The 19,640-nt window shown below is 38.5% G+C and overlaps 1 protein-coding gene across 4 annotated transcripts in view; it reads left to right on the top strand.

Annotated features, from left to right (window-relative positions):
- Ccdc158 (coiled-coil domain containing 158) overlaps positions 1 to 19,640 on the top strand; it is an 80,405-nt gene that overhangs the window by 14,915 nt on the left and 45,850 nt on the right. For 3 of the 4 annotated variants that reach the window (XM_076864870.2, XM_076864869.2, XM_076864868.2), the window contains exons 8-10: positions 4,559 to 4,678; positions 6,715 to 6,912; positions 8,057 to 8,539. In XM_076864870.2, coding sequence (XP_076720985.1) covers positions 4,559 to 4,678; positions 6,715 to 6,912; positions 8,057 to 8,539 — 801 coding nt within the window. Of the gene's footprint in view, positions 1 to 1,276; positions 1,318 to 4,558; positions 4,679 to 6,714; positions 6,913 to 8,056; positions 8,540 to 19,640 lie in introns of those variants that run through there. The other variant, XM_076864871.2, reaches the window with a different exon arrangement.

Below are 19,640 nucleotides of genomic sequence, written 5' to 3'. Positions count from 1 at the left end.
GTATCATGTTGATCAACTGTAAATCAGGACATGGTGGGAAATTTTAATAAATACTAAATATTCATCTTAGGAATATAAAAAAAATTCCTGAGTTTTTATAAGCATTTATCTTTGACTGTAGAAGCATAAACATCAGAGGAAGGACTGTAGAAGCATAAACATCAGAGGAAGGACTGCAAACTTTTTACATGAACGTTTGTTTTGGGGTCTTATAGATAAAAACATTAGAATCATTGTCTTAACTTGCTCTAATATAAACAATGAATCACCAAAAATTTTGACAGTCTTACATAGTAAACAGATAATAGAAATAGGAGGGCTTATTGGCTTAACCAGTTTTAACTGAGATGTTGCTAATACAGCATAGTGGACTTTATAGAGCCTGTATCTGGTTAATAGTTAACTAGGCTGTATTAATAGTAACTCTCTTTCATTTTGTCAGGGAACACTAAGAGATAGTTATCGGCCATGTTAATATAGAGTTAAATATTTTGGCCTGAAATGGCATTAGTACATAGTATAGGTGGGCAAGGAAAATCAAACAAGTTAACAAAATAGATTTCATTTAAGGCCACGAAAATTCTATTATTATGAAATGTTTTGTTATAATAAATACAGAATTGAAAAAGCAAATTCTTCTACTTTGTCTTATTTTCATATGCCTTGACTTTATATTGCCTAAACCTATGAAAACATTAAAATCTATTTTCTTTTGCTTTGGTGTATATTTAGTATATACTATCCAAAGAACAATAAGAAAAAAAGGATAATAATAGTATATAAAAGCTGTAATAATTAAAAGTGAAATTTGTGTGAAAAAAACTATAAGGTGTTGATATTGTACATAATCCTACTTTATCAAAGGCAATGTTTTTTCATGAGATCATAGTCCTCCATTTAAAATAAAAAAGCATTGGTCTGGGGACATGGCTCAGTGGCAGAGCAAGTGTATAGCATATGCAAGGCCCTGGATTACATCCCCAGCACCCAAAATGATGATGATGATGATGATGATGATGATGATAGTTGTAATTGTAAAAAAAAGTATTAACTATTTTTTAAAAAATGAATGGTACAATAGAGCTGAACAAAACTAGAATTCCTACATTAAGAGAAAACTCATTCAGGAGGGTAATGTTTCTCCTCAGATTCACAAATTATTTTCATATTGTAAAAATAGAAATTATGTTACAAAGAAAATTTTAGATGTAGCTTTTGGAGCTGACATAAGTGTTTTGCTGTAATGCTGTTTTCTATTCTTCTCTTTCCATTTTAGGAGAACCTCCAGAATTCCCCTTTTCGAATTTGGACCAGTAGAAGCTGTCACTATTGGCTCTGTAGATTTGGCTTTACTCTTTAACTTTCGCTTTTTGACAACAAAAATATCTCATGATCTTGATTCTAAGTTTATTTTTCTAATTTTGAAAGCAGTTGGGGCTGAATTTCATTCATACTTAAAAAGTGAAGATTTAGTAGCACTGGCTGGAGCAGGAAGATTCTGTGCAAATGCTTTGCATAGTTCTGCCAATGCACCTTTATGCTGACCTGCATTATTCCTCATTATGCAGTGCCTGTGTTTTGGGGTTTTTTAGCACAGAAAAAAATCAAAACAAAATAAAACAAAAACACCATTTAAATAATTTTACATGATTTGATATGATTGGTAATATCTCTAAAATCAATGCAAAGATTAGAATGAAATTCTAATACTCATTGTCCAGTGATTCAAACCAAAAAGTGGATTCATAGATGGTAAAAGGGAAAACCAGTGCTGCTATCTAAAAAGAAAAGAAAAAACAAAACAAATAAAAACAAAAAAACAAAAAGAAAAAAACCTTTATTGCATCTCAGATATCAGTATGTTTCTGGATATTCTAAAAGGCTTTTCTTTGTAGTATTTTTTACAGCTGTTTGTATCAGCTTAGCTGCTACTTCAATGGTTTTCCCTTTCACTGTCCATTTATCTTTTTAATTAATTCATATAAATATTTTTATTCTTAAAAAGTGAAAGGTAAAAGCAGAGCTATAGCAGCTGAGTCAGTACTGACAGCTACAAAACTATGTTCCTGCAGGGGTCTGGAGGAACTTCTGATATTTAATGAAAAGATGGAAAGATAAGATATGGCCCATTCTTGCCTTCTTTCCCTCCCTCATTTCCTCCCTTCCTCTAATTTTGGTCTCATAGATTTTATCATCAAGTTTGAAGTTATAAAATGGTCATGCAGCCTTTTTTTTAAAAAGTAAAAACAGACCAAAGAAAGTAAATTTCAATTTGAACTTGTAAAGCACACATTGCCCAAGGACAGAAACAGTTTATGCCAAGCTAGGAGTAGAAAATATGTGCTTTAGTCACATGATTAACTCACTTTAAAAGTATTGAATTTATAGCTCAAAAGACAAGTGGAAAATAAAGAACTTCAAATGATATTATTATTCTTGTGTGAAAAGTATTAGAAACAGAACTGAAAGGAATATGAGATCATCTGGACTTTCTTTTCAAATTATATGTGAAAAAACTTGAGATAGAGAAGTTATGTGACAGAGGATGAGAACCTAAGGTGTTTTGACTCTTAATGTGATCTTAACTGCCTCTTGGATCATGTTTGTTTGTCCATATCTTGCCAGGGAAATATGGTAACTGTGTGATAGGACAAGTTTGTGGTTCTTCCCGAAAGTTTTCTTTTTGTTATTATTTTGTGGTGTTGGGGATTGAACCCATGCTAGGCCAGTTTTTAACCACTGAGCTATATCTCAGCCAAACCTAAATCTTAATATCTTTACCAACTGTGTGCTGGTCTTCCCTAATAATGATAAAATTGAAGAGATGATGTTAACTGGTATTATTCATTCATTGTTTTCTCAAGAAGTTACTTATGCTATGGAGTTATGCTTTTGAGACTAAATGTGTGTGTGTGTGTGTGTGTGTGTGTGTGTGTGTGTATGTGTGAACTATATATGTCTTCAAAGGATTATAAGAGTAAAAAGTAACTTTTTTGTGTGTGGTGCTGAGAATTGAACTCAGGGCTCTACCATTGAGCTACATCCCCAGCCCCAAGTACTTCTTTATGGGATTATTAGAGTCTAGGTACATATTTTAATCAATAGTATTTTATCTATACCTCATCTTGTGAAATACATTTTTATATATGATATATAATCAATGTAACATCAGTTTAAAAATATATTCAATGTAATATTAAATCTGTATCCTGATCCCTGTAGGCTATAATACACTACAGGTAAATATAAAACTGTTTGATAGTCTTATATACATGTAATATGTTTACAGAAATATACCATATGTATTCATGCTTATTATGTATCAAATAAATGGTTGCAGATATATGTATATATAATGTTTTTGAATGTATGTTCAGTTAATAAATGCAAGTAAAAATAAACTAGAAAGTCATCCAAAAAAGTTTGTGTTGGTCATATGTTCTCTAGATAGAGAGATTTAAGCATAGTTCATCATCTCAAACTAAGTTTCATTCTTGACATAGTAGATTTGGAAGTTTAATGAATAGATGCTTTAGAAGTAGGAAGAAATATAGAATGCTTATACAGATATGAAATATTTCTTATCATTAGAAAGTAGATAATAAAATAATATTGTGGATATCATTGCTAGAGGTCAGGTATGCTATCTAACACTAAGTATCAACATATTTTCATTATTTTAATATTTTATTATCTAAGTTGTAGTATGTGTGGCTCATTTAAAATCCAAACCTTGCGTCTCCTGGTCAGATAATTGGCTTAGACGATGCTGCATGCTACACCCAGAAGTTCAGAGCTTTAGAAACATTATTAACAGTCAGGCAGCCTCTGTCCTCCATTGAGGTAATACAAGCTGAGGACTTGAGGAAATAAAATGTTTGGTGCCCCTTTGTTTGCTACCAGTGGTACAATGGAATAAATTTTTCTCTCTACTAAACAGATCAAACAGCTACCCTGACTGTGAGGAAAAAAATATATGCATATTACAATCTTTAAAATTGGTACCGTTAACCCCATTTTATAGTTGAAGAGAATGAGGATTAAAATGGTTAAATCAATTTTTCAACTGTAATAAATATATATATTTGGCCAAACTTTCAAAATATGGTAACTATATAATGAGGACAATAGCTATAATATCTATCATTCATTCTTTTATTTTCAGTATTTTTTAGTATTGAAACTGATATTCTAAACAAAATAGCTCTTGTAAGTATAATACAGTTTATTTGTGTAGCAACCAGCACGCTATCTGTGCCACGGCAAGCTTCCTTAAATACCAGATTACAGAACATATCTTGACAGAACATAAACTCTTGAGTAGTATGAATATGAGAGGAGTATTATAGATAATGTCCAAACCAAACAGTACCAAATATTTTGTCTTGTCTGATTTTCCTGATTAATTCTGCATAAATCCTAAACTTAGAAAACTTTGAAAAACTTATCACAATAAACTTATATTTGCCCTCAACATAATGCTGTTTGCTTTCCAAAGATCATGTTTGCTTTTTATGACTCACTGGCATAGTCAGACTGATTTATGTTCTTCTTTTAGATAGAAGATCTGGAGAAGCAATTAGTTCTTGCCAACTCTGAGCTCACTGAAGCACGTACAGAACGGGATCAATTCAGTCAGGAATCTGGAAATTTGGATGATCAACTTCAAAAGCTATTGGTAAGATTATGCTCTAAAATATGAATAAGATTGATTCTGGGAAATTTTTCATCAAAATATTTTTAAAAACTAGTTTTCTTTATAAAATCATAAATTTTACAAAATATTGTACACACATAATAGACTATCAGATCACATGTTGTATGTAAAACAATGTTCTGTGTACTTTAATTTTTTTTTAAGCAGAGCTGTTATTGTGTAGGGAAATAGGGATCTTCAAGCAGCCAGTCTTTTTCATTTATTTATTTTTAGTTGTCAATGGACCTTAATTTAATTTATTTATATGTGGTGCTGAGAATTGAACCCAGTGCTTCACCCATGCCAGGCAAGCAATCCACCACTGAGCCACAGCCCCAACCCACCAGCCACAGTCTTTTAATTAGAACTGTATTCTACTAAGTTGAAGTAGTGTTAAGTGTTCATTTTAAAGCTAAATATCAAACACATACAAATTTTGAGAAATTTTGAATGGATGTTCAGAGGGGATTTTTAGAAAAAGAAACTGGCAGTAGGATTGTGATAGTAGCGAAGCAGTCTATATGTTGGAGGTACTGCAGGTTGAACTATCTAGGAAAGGAAATGTCCCAGGCTCCTTTGTGTGGTATCAGTGGTACAGCAGAATAAATTTCTCTCCGTGTCAAGCCCCATGCTAGGGCATCATGCTCTGCTGGCAAAGCCATCATCCTTTCTGCACTGACAGGGGTGATAGACTGTGGAACTGACAAGTGTTTGCCAGGAACACTACACTGTGGGAGAATCCTGTTGTATGTTCCCTAATGCTCTCCTATCTTGGAGAATGCTGGGCGTGGTCACACATGCCTGTAATTCCAGTGACTTCTCAGCAGGCAGAAGGATCACAAGTTGAGATCAGCCTCAACAACTTAGCAATGCCCTCAGAAACTTGGCAAGACCCTCTCTACTCAGTCTTCCCCCAAAATTGCATATGCCCCCTCCCTGTTTTTTCTTCCTCATCTTTGTATCTCCAAGCTGTTCTCAAATTCTAACTCAGATCTTTCTGAAACATTTCTATTCCTTTAGTGAAATTCTCTCATATAACTTATTTGTCTATAATGAAAATCACTTCCTTTTTGAGTGTTTATGTGTATGTCATCTTCCTTTTGGGTGATAAATCCTTTGTAGTGTGTCTTTGTTTCTCATATTCAGTATAGATATTTGGAAACAGTAAACACTCACTGTGTATTTCTCTTTTTTTTAAAGAGAGAGAGAGAGAGAGAATTTTTTAATATTTATTTTTTAGTTTTTGGTGGACACAACATCTTTATTTTTTTTATGTGGTGCTGAGGATCGAACCCAGCGCCCCGCGCATGCCAGGTGAGCACGCTACCGCTTAAGCCACATCCCCAGCCCCCACTGTGTATTTTTCTGAGTGACTGAAAAGAGGTCATTCTATTCACAGTCCAGATGCTCTATTCTGCCATATTCTTTAAGATTTTGAGCATTTCTTTATTGCAGGAGCACACTTGATGTGAAATATCAAGTTTTGTTATAAAATTCAAGACTTAAACACAGGATGACTTTTAAAATCTATTGTAATTTCCTTTGCAGTATATATTATTTGAAGTCTAGTTCCTTGAAATTAATTTGTAATGCTATTTTTTTGATGTGTTTGTGTGGTGCTGGAGATTGAATCCAAGGCCACAAGCATGCTAAACACAGAGCTCTTCCAGTGAGCTACACCCACAGCCCTTATAATGCCAAATATTTTAGGTAAGCAAAACATTAACTTATTTTTTGAGAAAATAATCACACTTAATCAAGCTACTAAAAAGGAATCAGATTCAAAGATCAAAGGTTTTTCAAATGATATAACTCCAAAAACAAAAGAGTTACATTTTAATTATTTAATACCAGGTAGAGGAGGGGAGAACATGCATTCTTATTTCTTTGGTTGTGTGTGTGTGTGTTTGTCTGCCTGTCTATGGTACTGGGGACTGAACCCAGAGCCTCCCACATACTGGGCAAATGTTCTGCCACTGAGCTATATCCCCAACCCAGCACATTCCTCACTCTTTTAGGCAGACCTGCACAAGAGGGAGAAGGAGCTGAGTCTGGAGAAGGAGCAGAACAAACGGCTGTGGGACCGAGACACGGGCAATAGCATCACCATTGACCACCTGCGTCGTGAGCTGGATGACAGGAACATGGAGGTGCAGCGCCTGGAGGCCCTGCTCAAGGCCATGAAGAGCGAGTGTCAGGGCCAGATGGAGCGGCAGGTCAGAGCATTCAGGCTGTGCCCCACCAAGGTGGTCTCTGCTGGGGGAAGAATGTATTTTATGTCTACTGGTGCAGTTTTCTTCTTTTATAAATGGGCCTAAAATAGCTCTAAAATAAAACTATGGATTCTATGAGCAATTTTTAAAAACCTGGTATTTATTTCCATATTTTGACCACTTGTCAAACTAAATATGTTAGACTTTATCTCATTTGTATATTGGTGAAAAATTGAACTCCACTACAACTACCTTTTTATTTTCACCAAGAAATTGGTAACCTAATAATTACTTAACTTCTACTACAGAAAAGCTCAGGCTATCAGGAAATATTGAGGAATAGCAGGGTTGAAGGTTTACAACAGATTTTTTTGTTGGTTTGTTTTTGATTTTCCCTCAAAAGAGATTTTTCCCTTCATCCCTGCCTCCCCTGTTTGAGACTGATGGGTGTGCACCATTCCAAAGCACTCGTAGCAAGATGTGGACTGCTCTCTTAACAGCTGTGGATTTTTAATTCAAATGCCAGTTACTTCCTCAGAGACATAAAAAGTACCCCACAATGTGTAAATTTCTCAAAGTGTGAAAGTAAACAAAGTGATCCATCTTGGCTTAGACCCCAGGGAAAGCCATTTCCTTATTCTCTGGCTTAACTTTGTCTAGAAGAAAGATAGAAGAACCAATTAGAAGTTATAATCTTACCTTTTCCACATAAGGGCCAGAGAATGTGAATGTGTATTGGATAAAAGCCATTATTCCTTTTCCCCTCAGAGGTCAAATTAAGGGAAGACTGGAACAAAATAGAAAATAAGGGCAGTTATCATCACTTACTGCCCTTCCCCTCATCACCAGTGTTATCTTAATCTAGAATAGTATAGAAAGCATCCTCAGAGGAATTTCCAACCCTCCTTTCCTGGAAATCCATTACTGAGAAGCATCCTTATTTGAGGCCTCTCCACCTTGTCTTAACACACTCGTAGGTCTTACACGTACTGTCAACCTGGGGTTCTGACAGAGAATTATTTGAATTAGTAAATCACACTTTATCCAAACCATGATTTCATACTTTTGAGTTAAATTGTTACAGATCCTGAGGTTGCCCATACCTATCCTCCCAAATCCAGGAAACTCTCTTTTCTTTAACAATCAGATGGCAGCGATTCAGGGGAAGAATGAGAGTCTAGAGAAAGTGTCCTCCTTGACTGCTCAGCTCGAATCCACCAAAGAGATGCTCCGCAAAGTAGTGGAAGAGCTGACGGCCAAGAAAATGACTCTGGAGAGCTCAGAGAGGACAGTGTCTGATCTGACAGCTTCCCTCCAAGAAAAAGAGCGGGCCATCGAGGCTACCAATGCAGAGATCACAAAGCTCCGCTCCCGGGTGGACTTGAAATTGCAGGAACTACAGCACTTGAAAAATGAAGGGGATCACCTCAGAAATGTGCAGACGGAATGTGAGGCTCTGAAGCTACAGATGGCAGAAAAGGACAAGGTGATTGAAATTTTGCGCCAGCAGATTGAAAACATGACACAGTTGGTGGGCCAGCATGGACGGACTGCTGGTGCTATGCAAGTCGAAAAGGCTCAGCTGGAGAAAGAGATTAATGATAGGAGACTGGAACTACAGGAATTTAAGGTCTGTATGGTATTTTTTGTTGGCTTAACTTCTGAAATTTCTTCTTTCTTGTAAGGAAGTACAACCTAATTTATTGAAAAAGGGGTTCTTGATGACTGTGGATCTTCTGAAATAGAAAGGATTTGTGTCTGTGTGTATTTTTTTGAGAAAAGGATCATACTTTTATCAGATTCCAAAGGAGTGTATATCCCCAAAATGGTTCAGAATCACAAGTACCAAAAAAAAAAAAAAAAAAAAAAATCACCTACTCTGATGCCATAGTTTGATATTGTCTCCCTTTTCAGACAGGCCTAAGTTTGAATATCATCTACCAGCACTTAATAATTGCGTAACATTGGACTGTTAACTGAATATCAGCATCTGTGTCTGTTAAACAAAACAAAACAAAACACAAAAACAAAAGAGATACCAACAACTTTATTTGGTTGCTATTAGTCTTACATCAGAAGATATATATCAAGGGCTTAGCCTAGATCTTGGCCTATATAAGGTATTCAGCAAGTATTAATTCCTTCTCCCATTCCATTTTCTTTCTGACCTTTATAATACGTTACTTGTTCCTGTTCTAACCTGGATTATCATGTTCTATATTGTGCTACATGTGTGTGTGTATGTGTGTGTTTAAATGTGTGTTCAAAAAGAGACAATGGTCTCTTTTCCCTTACCAAACTATAGGCTTCTTAAAGCAGGGTGCACATCTTATTCATCTTTGTTTTTCTTTCCCTGTGTCACTTTGCCTTGCCTCCCAGAAGATCCTTAGTAAATATTTATCAAAATTTAAACTGGTTGGCTAAGTGTGGTGTTGTACATCTATAATCTCTGTGATTTATGAGTCTGAGACAGGAGAATTCAAAGTTGAAGGCCAGCCTTTAGCAACTTAGCAAGGCTCTGACTTGGTAATAAGAAACAACAGAAACTTTAGGTGCTTCCTTTTCCTCATTCTAAAAATAGGACCAGCAATAGATTATTATCTATATTAAGGAAATAATTAATTGCATAACAATTTAGACTTTTCTATTGCTTAAGCTTATATTGATTATATTTTTTAAATAGCCAAACTCACCATGAAAGGGACACATACAGACTTATCATTTTTCTTTTTCTTTTCTTCATTTCTTTTCTCTTTTTTTTTAACTGAACATAGACTTTCTTTTTTTTTTTTCTAATGAAAAATTTGCTTTATTTATTTTTTTTTAAATTAATTTTTATTGTAGGTTATTCAAAACATTACATAGTTCTTGATATATCATATTTCACACTTTGATTCAAGTGGGATATGCGCTCCCATTTTTACCCCACATACAGATTGCAGAATCATATCAGTTGCACAACCATTGATTTACATATTGCCATTCTGGTGTCTGTTGTATTCTGCTGCCTTTCCTATCCTCTATTATCCCCCCTCCCCTCCCCTCCCCTCCCCTCCCCTCCCCTCCCCTCTTCTCTCTCTACCCCCTCTACTGTAATTCATTTCTCCCCCTTATATTTTTCCTCCTTTCCCCTCACTTCCTCTTGTATGTAATTTTGTATACCCCTGAGGGTCTCCTTCCATTTACATGCAATTTCCCTTCTCTCTCCCTTTCCCTCCCACCTCTCATCCCTGTTTAATGTTAATCTTCTTCTCACGCTCTTTGTCCCTACTCTGTTCTTAGCTACTCTCCTTATATCAAAGAAGACATTTGGCATTTGTTTTTAAGGGATTGGCTAGCTTCACTTAGCATAATCTGCTCTAATGCCATCCATTTCCCTCCAAATTCTATGATTTTGTCATTTCTTAATGCAGAGTAATACTCCATTGTGTATAAATGCCACATTTTTTTAATCCATTTGTCTATTGAAGGGCATCTAGGTTGGTTCCACAGTCTTGCTATTGTGAATTGTGCTGCTATGAACATGGATGTAGCAGTGTCCCTATAGTGTGCTCTTTTTAGGTCTTTAGGGAATAGACCGAGTAGGGGAATAGCTGGATCAAATGGTGGTTCCATTCCGAGCTTTCCAAGAAATCTCCACACTGCTTTCCAAATTGGACGCACCAATTTGCAGTCCCACCAGCAATGTACAAGAGTACCCTTTTCCCCACATCCTCGCCAGCACTTGTTGCTGTTTGACTTCCTAATGGCTGCCAATCTTACTGGAGTGAGATGGTATCTTAGGGTGGTTTTGATTTGCATTTCTCTGACTGCTAGAGATGGTGAGCATTTTTTCATATACTTGTTGATTGATTGTATGTCCTCCTCTGAGAAATTTCTGTTCAGGTCCTTGGCCCATTTGTTGATTGGGTTATTCATTATCTCATTGTCTAATTTTTTTAGTTCTTTGTATATTCTGGATATTAGGGCTCTGTCTGAAGTGTGAGGAGTAAAGATTTGTTCCCAGGACGTAGGCTCCCTATTTACCTCTCTTATTGTTTCTTTTGCTGAGAAAAAACTTTTTAGTTTGAGTAAGTCCCATTTGTTGATTCTAGTTATTAACTGTTGTGCTATGGGTGTCCTATTGAGGAATTTGGAGCCCGACCCCACAGTATGTAGATCATAGCCAACTTTTTCTTCTATCAGACGCCATGTCTCTGATTTGATATCAAGTTCCTTGATCCACTTTGAGTTAACTTTTGTGCATGGCGAGAGAAAGGGATTCAGTTTCATTTTGTTGCAAATGGATTTCCAGTTTTCCCAACACCATTTGTTGAAGATGCTATCCTTCTTCCATTGCATGCTTTTAGACCCTTTATCGAATATAAGATAGTTGTAGTTTTGTGGATTGGTTTCTGTGTCCTCTATTCTGTACCATTGGTCCACCCGCCTGTTTTGGTACCAGTACCATGCTGTTTTTGTTACTATTGCTCTGTAGTATAGTTTGAAGTCTGGTATAGCTATACCGCCTGATTCACACTTCCTGCTTAGCATTGTTTTTGCTATTCTGGGTCTTTTATTTTTCCATATGAATTTCATGATTGCTTTCTCTATTTCTACAAGAAATGCCGTTGGGATTTTGATTGGCATTGCATTAAACCTATAGAGAACTTTTGGTAATATCGCCATTTTGATGATGTTACTTCTACCTATCCATGAACAGGGTATATTTTTCCATCTTCTAAGATCTTCTTCTATTTCTCTCTTTAGGGTTCTGTAGTTTTCATTGTATAAGTCTTTCACCTCTTTTGTTAGGTTGATTCCCAAGTATTTTATTTTTTTTTTGAGTATATTGTGAATGGGGTGGTTGTCCTCATTTCCATTTCAGAGGATTTGTCGCTGATATACAGGAATGCCTTTGATTTATGCGTGTTGATTTTATAGCCTGCCACTTTGCTGAATTCATTTATTAGCTCTAATAGTTTCTTTGTAGACCCTTTTGGGTCTGCTAGGTATAGAATCATGTCATCTGCAAATAGTGATAATTTGAGTTCTTCTTTTCCTATTTTTATGCCTTTAATTTCTTTCGTCTGTCTAATTGCTCTGGCCAGTGATTCGAGAACTATGTTGAACAGAAGTGGTGATAGAGGACATCCCTGTCTTGTTCCAGATTTTAGAGGGAATGCCTTCAGTTTTTCTCCATTCACAATGATGCTAGCCTGAGGCTTGGCATAGATTTCTTTTACAATATTGAGGTATGTTCCTGTTATCCCTATTTTTTCTAGAGTTTTGAACATAAAGGGATGCTGTACTTTGTCGAATGCTTTTTCCGCATCTATCGAGATGATCATATGGTTCTTATTTTTAAGCCTATTGATGTGGTGAATAACATTTATTGATTTCCGTATATTGAACCAGCCTTGCATCCCAGGGATAAATCCTACCTGATCATGGTGCACAATTTTTTTGATATGTTTTTGTATCCGGTTCGCCAGAAGTTTATTGAGGATTTTTGCATCTAGGTTCATTAGAGATATTGGTCTGTAGTTTTCTTTCTTTGAAGTGTCTTTGTCTGGTTTAGGAATCAGGGTGATGTTGGCCTCATAGAATGAATTTGGAAGTTCTCCCTCTTTTTCTATTTCCTGAAATAGCTTGAAAAGTATTGGTATTAGTTCCTCTTTAAAGGTTTTGTAAAACTCTGCTGTATACCCATCCGGTCCTGGGCTTTTCTTAGTTGGTAATCTTTTGATGGTATCTTCTATTTCCTCAATTGATATTGGTCTGTTTAGGTTGTCAATATCCTCCTGACTCAATCTGGGCAAATCATATGACTTAAGAAATTTATCGATGCCTTCACTATCTTCTATTTTATTGGAGTATAAGGATTCAAAATAGTTTCTGATAATCTTCTGTATTTCTGAAGTGTCTGTTGTGATATTGCCTTTTTCATCCCGTATGCTGGTAATTTGAGTTCTCTCTCTTCTTCTCTTCGTTAGCGTGGCTAAGGGTCTGTCGATTTTATTTATTTTTTCAAAGAACCAACTTTTAGTTTTGTCAATTTTTTCAATTGTTTCTTTCGTTTCGATTTCATTAATTTCAGCTCTGATTTTAATTATTTCTTGTCTTCTACTTCTTTTGCTGTTGTTTTGCTCTTCTTTTTCTAGGATTTTGAGTTGAAGTATTAGATCATTTATTTGTTGGTTTTTTCTTTTTCTAAGGAATGAACTCCAAGCAATAAATTTTCCTCTTAGAACTGCTTTCAATGTGTCCCATAGATTCCGAATTGTTGTGTCTGTGTTTTCATTTATCTCTAAGAATTTTTTAATTTCCTCCTTGATGTCTTCTATAACCCATTGATCATTCAGTAACCTATTGTTCATTCTCCAAGTGATGCATGATTTTTCCTTACTTCTTTTATCGTTAATTTTCAATTTCATTCCATTATGGTCAGATAAGATACATGGTATTATCTCTACTCCTTTGTATTGTCTAAGAGTTGCCCTGTGACATAATATATGATCTATTTTTGAGAAGGATCCATGTGCTGCTGAGAAAAAAGTGTAACTGCTTGATGTTGGGTGGTATATTCTATATATGTCAATTAAGTCTAGGTTATTAATTGTGTTATTGAGCTCTATAGTTTCCTTATTCAACTTTTGTTTGGAAGATCTGTCCAGTGGTGAGAGAGGTGTGTTGAAGTCTCCCATGATTATTGTATGGTGGTCTATTAGACTCTTGAACTTGAGAAGAGTTTGTTTGATGAACATAGCTACACCATTGTTTGGGGCATATATATTTATGATTGTTATGTCTTGTTGGTGTATGGTTCCCTTGAGAAGTATGTAGTGTCCCTCTTCATCCCTTTTGATTAACTTTGGCTTGAAATCTATTTTATTTGATATGAGTATGGACACTCCTGCTTGTTTCCGAAGTCCATATGAGTGATATGATTTTTCCCAACCTTTCACCTTCAGTCTATGTATGTCTTTTCCTATCAAATGCGTCTCCTGAAGGCAGCATATTGTTGGGTCTTGTTTTGTGATCCATTCTACTAGCCTGTGTCTCTTAATTGGTGAGTTTAAGCCATTAACATTTAGGGTTATTATTGAGATATGGGTTGTTCTTCCAGCCATATTTGTTTATTTATGTTACTAAACATGGTTTGTTTTCCTCTTTGATTATTCCCCCCCCTTTACTGTACTACCTCCCGCTGTTGGTTTTCATTGATATTTTCCATTTCCTCTTCCTGTAATATTTTGCCGAGGATGTTTTGAAGAGATGGTTTTCTAGCTGCAAATTCTTTTAACTTTTGTTTATCATGGAAGGTTTTAATTTCATCTTCCATCCTGAAGCTTAATTTCGCGGGATACACGATTCTTGGTTGGAACCCATTTTCTTTCAGTGTTTGAAATATGTTATTCCAGGATCTTCTAGCTTTGAGAGTCTGTGTTGAAAGATCAGCTGTTATCCTGATTGGTTTACCCCTAAATGTAATCTGCTTCCTTTCTCTTGTAGCTTTTAAAATTCTCTCCTTATTCTGTATGTTGGGCATCTTCATTATAATGTGTCTAGGTGTGGATCTCTTATGATTTTGCACATTCGGCGTCCTGTAGGCTTCTAGGATTTGGGATTCTGTCTCATTCTTCAAGTCTGGGAAGTTTTCTCGTATTATTTCGTTGAATAGATTGGTCATTCCTTTGGTTTGGACCTCAGTACCTTCCTGTATCCCAATGACTCTTAAGTTTGGTCTCTTTATGTTATCCCATATTTCTTGAATGTTCTGCTCATGGTTTCTTAACAGCTTTGCTGAGCTGTCTATGTTCTTCTCCAGTTGAAATACTTTGTCTTCATTGTCTGATGTTCTATCTTCTAAGTGTTCTACTCTGCTGGTAGTATTCTCAATTGAGTTTTTAAGTTGGTTTATTGTTTCCTGCATTTCCAGGATTTCTGTTTGTTTGTTTTTTATAACCTCTATCTCCCTGTATAATTGATCTTTTGCTTCTTGGATTTGTTTATGTAACTTATTGTCAAAGTGGTCGAAGTGGTCTTTCATTGTCTGATTTTGCTGTCTAATGTCTTCCTTGAGACTCCAGATCATCTGAAGCATGTATATCCTGAATTCTTTATCTGACATTCCATCTGCTGCAGATATTACCTCTTCTAAAGTTGAGTTGACCTGCATTGCTTGTGGTCCTTTCTTTCCTTGTCTTTTCATATTGATCGTGTTTCTTTCTGCTTGGTGAAACTGTTGTGTTATTGATTTTTCCCCCTATATATTTATATTGCTCTTGTATAGCTGCAAAGTCTCCCTCGCAGGCTTTGGCGGTGGTTCTGCCCCTCCTCCAATTGAGGCAATGTGCCTACCACGCCGGGAGGCCGCTGTGCCTGTACTTTCGATGGGCCTGTTCTTTCGGTGGTCACAGGTCCACCTATCTTGCAGGCGTGAGCAGCGGCTTTGTCCCTCCGCTGGCCACTAGGCCTGTTCTGTCTGTCGGTTGCAGGTCTGTCTACCTAAAAGGCGCTGGTGGCGGCTCTGCCCCTCCCCCAACCGGGGCGATGTATCTGGCGGGCCACTGGGCCTGTTTTGTCAGTGGTCACGGTTCCGCCTACCTTGCATGTGCGTGGAGCAGCTGTGTCCCTCCGAGAGTTGCTGGGCCTAACCTGCCGGTGGGTGGCAAGTGCGCCTACCTTGCAGGCCCGGGGGTGGCTCTGCTGCTCCGCGGGTTGCTGGGCCTGATATGCTGGTGAGACGCAGGTTTGCCTACCTTGCAGGCGCCTGGCGGCTCTGCCCCTCCCCCAACCGGGGCGGGCGATGTGTCTGGCCGTCCTCTGAGCCTGTTCTGTTGGTGGTCAGGGTACTGCCTACCTAGCAGGATCGTGGGGCAGCTGTGCCCCTCCGCAGTTTGTTGGGCCTGACCTGCTGGTGTGTGGCAAGTGCGCCTACCTTGCAGGCCCGGGGGTGGCTCTGCCGCTCCACGGTTGCTGGGCCTGATCTGCTGGTGATTCGCAGGTCTGCGTAACTTGCAGGCGCCCGGCGGCTCTGCCCCTCCCCCAATCTGAGCGATGTGTCTGGCAGTCCACTGGGCCTGTTTTGTCGGTGGTCACAGTTCCGCCTACCTTGCACACGCGTGGAGCAGCTGTTTCATTAGTGCCTGGGCACACTCTCCTTGTTTGCCTCCCTCAGGCCCTAAGTTTGTAGAGCTTGGGGCTGAGAACCCCCAGCAAATTTGCTTACCTTCTGGTAGCCACGCCCCCGTATCTGATGCAAGAGACCTCAGTTGTCAGCACTGGTGGGAGCGGTAGCCGTGAGTCCCACGCCAAGGCGAGTCGGTGCAAGAGACCTCAGTTGTCAGCACTGGTGGGAGCGGTAGCTGGGAGTCCCGCTCCGCACGGTTCCTGCCGGCTCCTGTGCCAGCGCCGCCGCGGCTCCCACCGGCTCCCGTGCCGCCCTCGGTCTGGCTATTGCGCTCACAGGAGAGCTGGGAGGGGCCCTTAAGTTTTCCCCGCTGATCTATAGCTGAAAGAGCTGTGATCAGTCAAAAAAAAAAAAAAAAAAACAGAGATGATGACGTCAGCTCTCCAAGATGGTGGCCGCTGGCTTCCTCTGTGGTCTGACCGATGTGGAGAACCGAATTGGATGGCTTCCTTCCCCGTCTCAAGCCCAGAATTCAGCTCTGAGTATAGTATTTGCACAGCTGACGGGAGCCTGCAGAATCCGTAGCGCTGTATCTTTGCATTGTTATCTTAGCAGAGCCAGAGGGGAATGGCAGGAGCTGTCTGCCGGCCGGGCGGGGACCCTTCTCGCCAAGCGGGGCCGCTGGGGGCCGCTTGTAAAATGAACATAGACTTTTTATTATCATTATTCCCTGAACAATACAGTATAACAACTGTTTACATCGCATTTACATTGTATTGGGTATTATAAGCCTTCTGGAGATTATTTGAAGTCTATAAAGAATGCGCACAAATTTTATGCATTTTATATCAGAGATTTGAGTATCCAAGGATTTTGGTATCTGAGGGTGGTCCCCAAACCAAAGCCTCATGATACTGAAAGATATCTGCACTCGGAAAAACCTCTATTCTACTCTGTCCCTTATGTTAATCATCGTTTTATCACTATGACAAAATTTCTGAGAAAAACAACTGAGGAAAAATTTATTTGGGGTCACTGTTCCAGAGGTTACAGACCACGGTTTCTTGGTCCTGTTGCCTCCATGCCTGTGGCAAGGCAGTATATCATGGGAGTGTGGGTTGAGGAGATTCAGGCTTATCATTTTTCAATGGTAACCTTACAATGAAAACTTTAGGAGAGGTTTGCATGCAGGATAGAACATATTTAGGGAGAAGAGATGATTGTCCCACCTTCTTGCCTAGGAAGATAAATTGCTAGTGTTGTTAAAGTGACAAATGGAAAAATCCCACTGAGTCTGAAACTCTAAAGATGTAATCAATTTAATCCTTATGATGGAGGCACTATTATTATCCTACTCCACAGATGATGAAACTGAGACACAAAGATTAAATAACTTGCTGGAAGGCAGCACTGCTTTAAGAATTGATCCTAGACAGTATATGAGTAGGTATTACTACTCAGCCAGAATCCCCTGGAAACCTGTAAAAGGCAGGCTGCTGGGCCCGACTGTAGAATTTCTGAATCATTAGGTCTAAAACTGGGCTTGAGCCTTAATGTTTCTGAACAAGCTTCCAGAAGATGCTGATAACTGCTAGTCCAGAGAGCACAAGTCAAAACCTATGTTAGTACTTCAGTGGAGTGTGGATCACCATGAGCAGAATTGCTGATCAAAGTGTCAGAGAGGTAAGGACTTGAAATGGGAAGAGACTAGGCATAGAGGAGGAAGCAAGGCATTGAAGCAAAGAAAGTGAAGCTGAGTCTAGATTAGCCGGGAGGTGGTGTGGGAGCTGATAAGGGTTTTAGGTGGAGAAGAGGGGTGACATGAAAATGGCAGTGTTAGAAGTAGATTAGGTGACATCAGTACACAGAAGTGGGTTGGAGAGATTGAAACCAATGTTCCCATATACCTAGGTAGAACAGCTGAGAGTTCCTAGGTGAAAAGAATTTCACATGGATGCAAAGGCTGTAAGTCAAACACTGAAGCTCTAATGCATCATCCATTTCCCTCCTCGGTCAAATGGGGAAAGGAAGGGGAGTTGTAGCCCTAAAAACTGCGGTTTCTCTCACCTCTTTAGGCTGGGTACTGTACACATGGACAACAGAGAAGCAGAGTGAGCCTTCTCCTAATCACCATGGCTGCTCAAAGCTGGACCCTTTCTTAGATGATGAAGAAAGAATCAAATGTTATCAGCTGGTTTAAGAGGTAGAAGAGGAGTGGCACATGCCTAGGATGTGTTGTGATGCCTCAGGGTGCCCCAGGGAGAGCTCTCCCCTCCCTCACCCTCTGAGGCCAGCAGCATTTCATGTGTCATTTACCAGAACAGGCTAGGCAGTGATCAGGTAGCCCTTTTAGGGCCTTCACTTTTCAAGCCCATTACAGGTGGGCGGTGAAATAAGCCTCTGGAGTACCCCAGTGATCCTTTTTGCATCAGCTAAACGCTTGTAGTGTGTTTACTGTTCAAATACAGTATCAGCCTCCACATCTACACTGTTATCACAGTTATATTATATTGGCTTGTGTCGTATTATACTTAACTCATTATTTGAGTCAGTTTTGCATTGCTGTGACCAAAATGCCTGACAAGAACAACTTAGAGGATGAAAAGTTTCTTTAGGGCGTACAGTTTCAGAGGTCTCAGTCCATAGATGGCTGACTCCATTGCTCTGGGATCAAGATGAGATAGCAATCATGGGGGAAGCTCCCAGTAGAAGAAAGATGGTTAGTAGTTTGTGGTGAGGTCAGAAAGCAGAGAGAGTGAGAGAGGGCGAGAAACCACAGGAAGGACACACTATTCCAGAACATACCCCTAGTGACCCATCTCCTCCAGCCATGCCCCACTTGCCCACCCAGTCAGTCTGTTCAAACTAAGATGGACTGATTATGTTACAATTCTCACAATCCAACCATTTTACTTCTGAACATTCCTGCATTAATAGGGGCTTTTGGAGGACACCTCATATCCAAACCATAATATCCATTAAATCCCAAGTCTTTAATTCTGTGTGAATATTTCAATGAAATTGACTCAGGTGAATTAAAATAGTTTGAAAATCATAATCTAGAGCTTATTTATGCTTTATGTATTTTTCATATACATACAAATATGTGAAATATACATAATATATATTATTAATAATATATGTGAAATATATATTTTTTCACTCTACTAACTCACCTATTATTTTCTCAAAAGAATAAAACTCTAAACATAATATTTATTTCAAAAGTTACCTTAAGTGGCACATTTGTTGCTCAGTTTAAGTTTTCATATGTGTCCCATATCTGGGACAATGGGACTTAACATGTTAAGGCCATTAGGCCTTACCTGGAAGGACAATATGATGACCCCATAAAGTAAATCGTTTTTCAGATGGCATTTATTTACTTGGACTGATCTAGGCTAGTCCTGCCCACTAAATGCAAATCCTTACCTTGCCTCTAAGGCCAACTGGATCTTACCATGGTTCCCTATCTGACCTCATCTCCTACTTCACTCCTAGTTCACTTCCCTTCAGCCATACTGATGGCCTTGCTGGGGACTGGCGCTCTCCCCCAGCTTACCTATGTGACTTGCTCTCTTATCACTTTGAAGATTCTACTCAGGTGTCATGTCAT

This window comes from Callospermophilus lateralis, chromosome 8, assembly GCF_048772815.1.
Source record: "Callospermophilus lateralis isolate mCalLat2 chromosome 8, mCalLat2.hap1, whole genome shotgun sequence".
Lineage (NCBI taxonomy): Eukaryota > Metazoa > Chordata > Mammalia > Rodentia > Sciuridae > Callospermophilus > Callospermophilus lateralis.
This window is presented reverse-complemented; position numbering and strand designations above follow the sequence as displayed.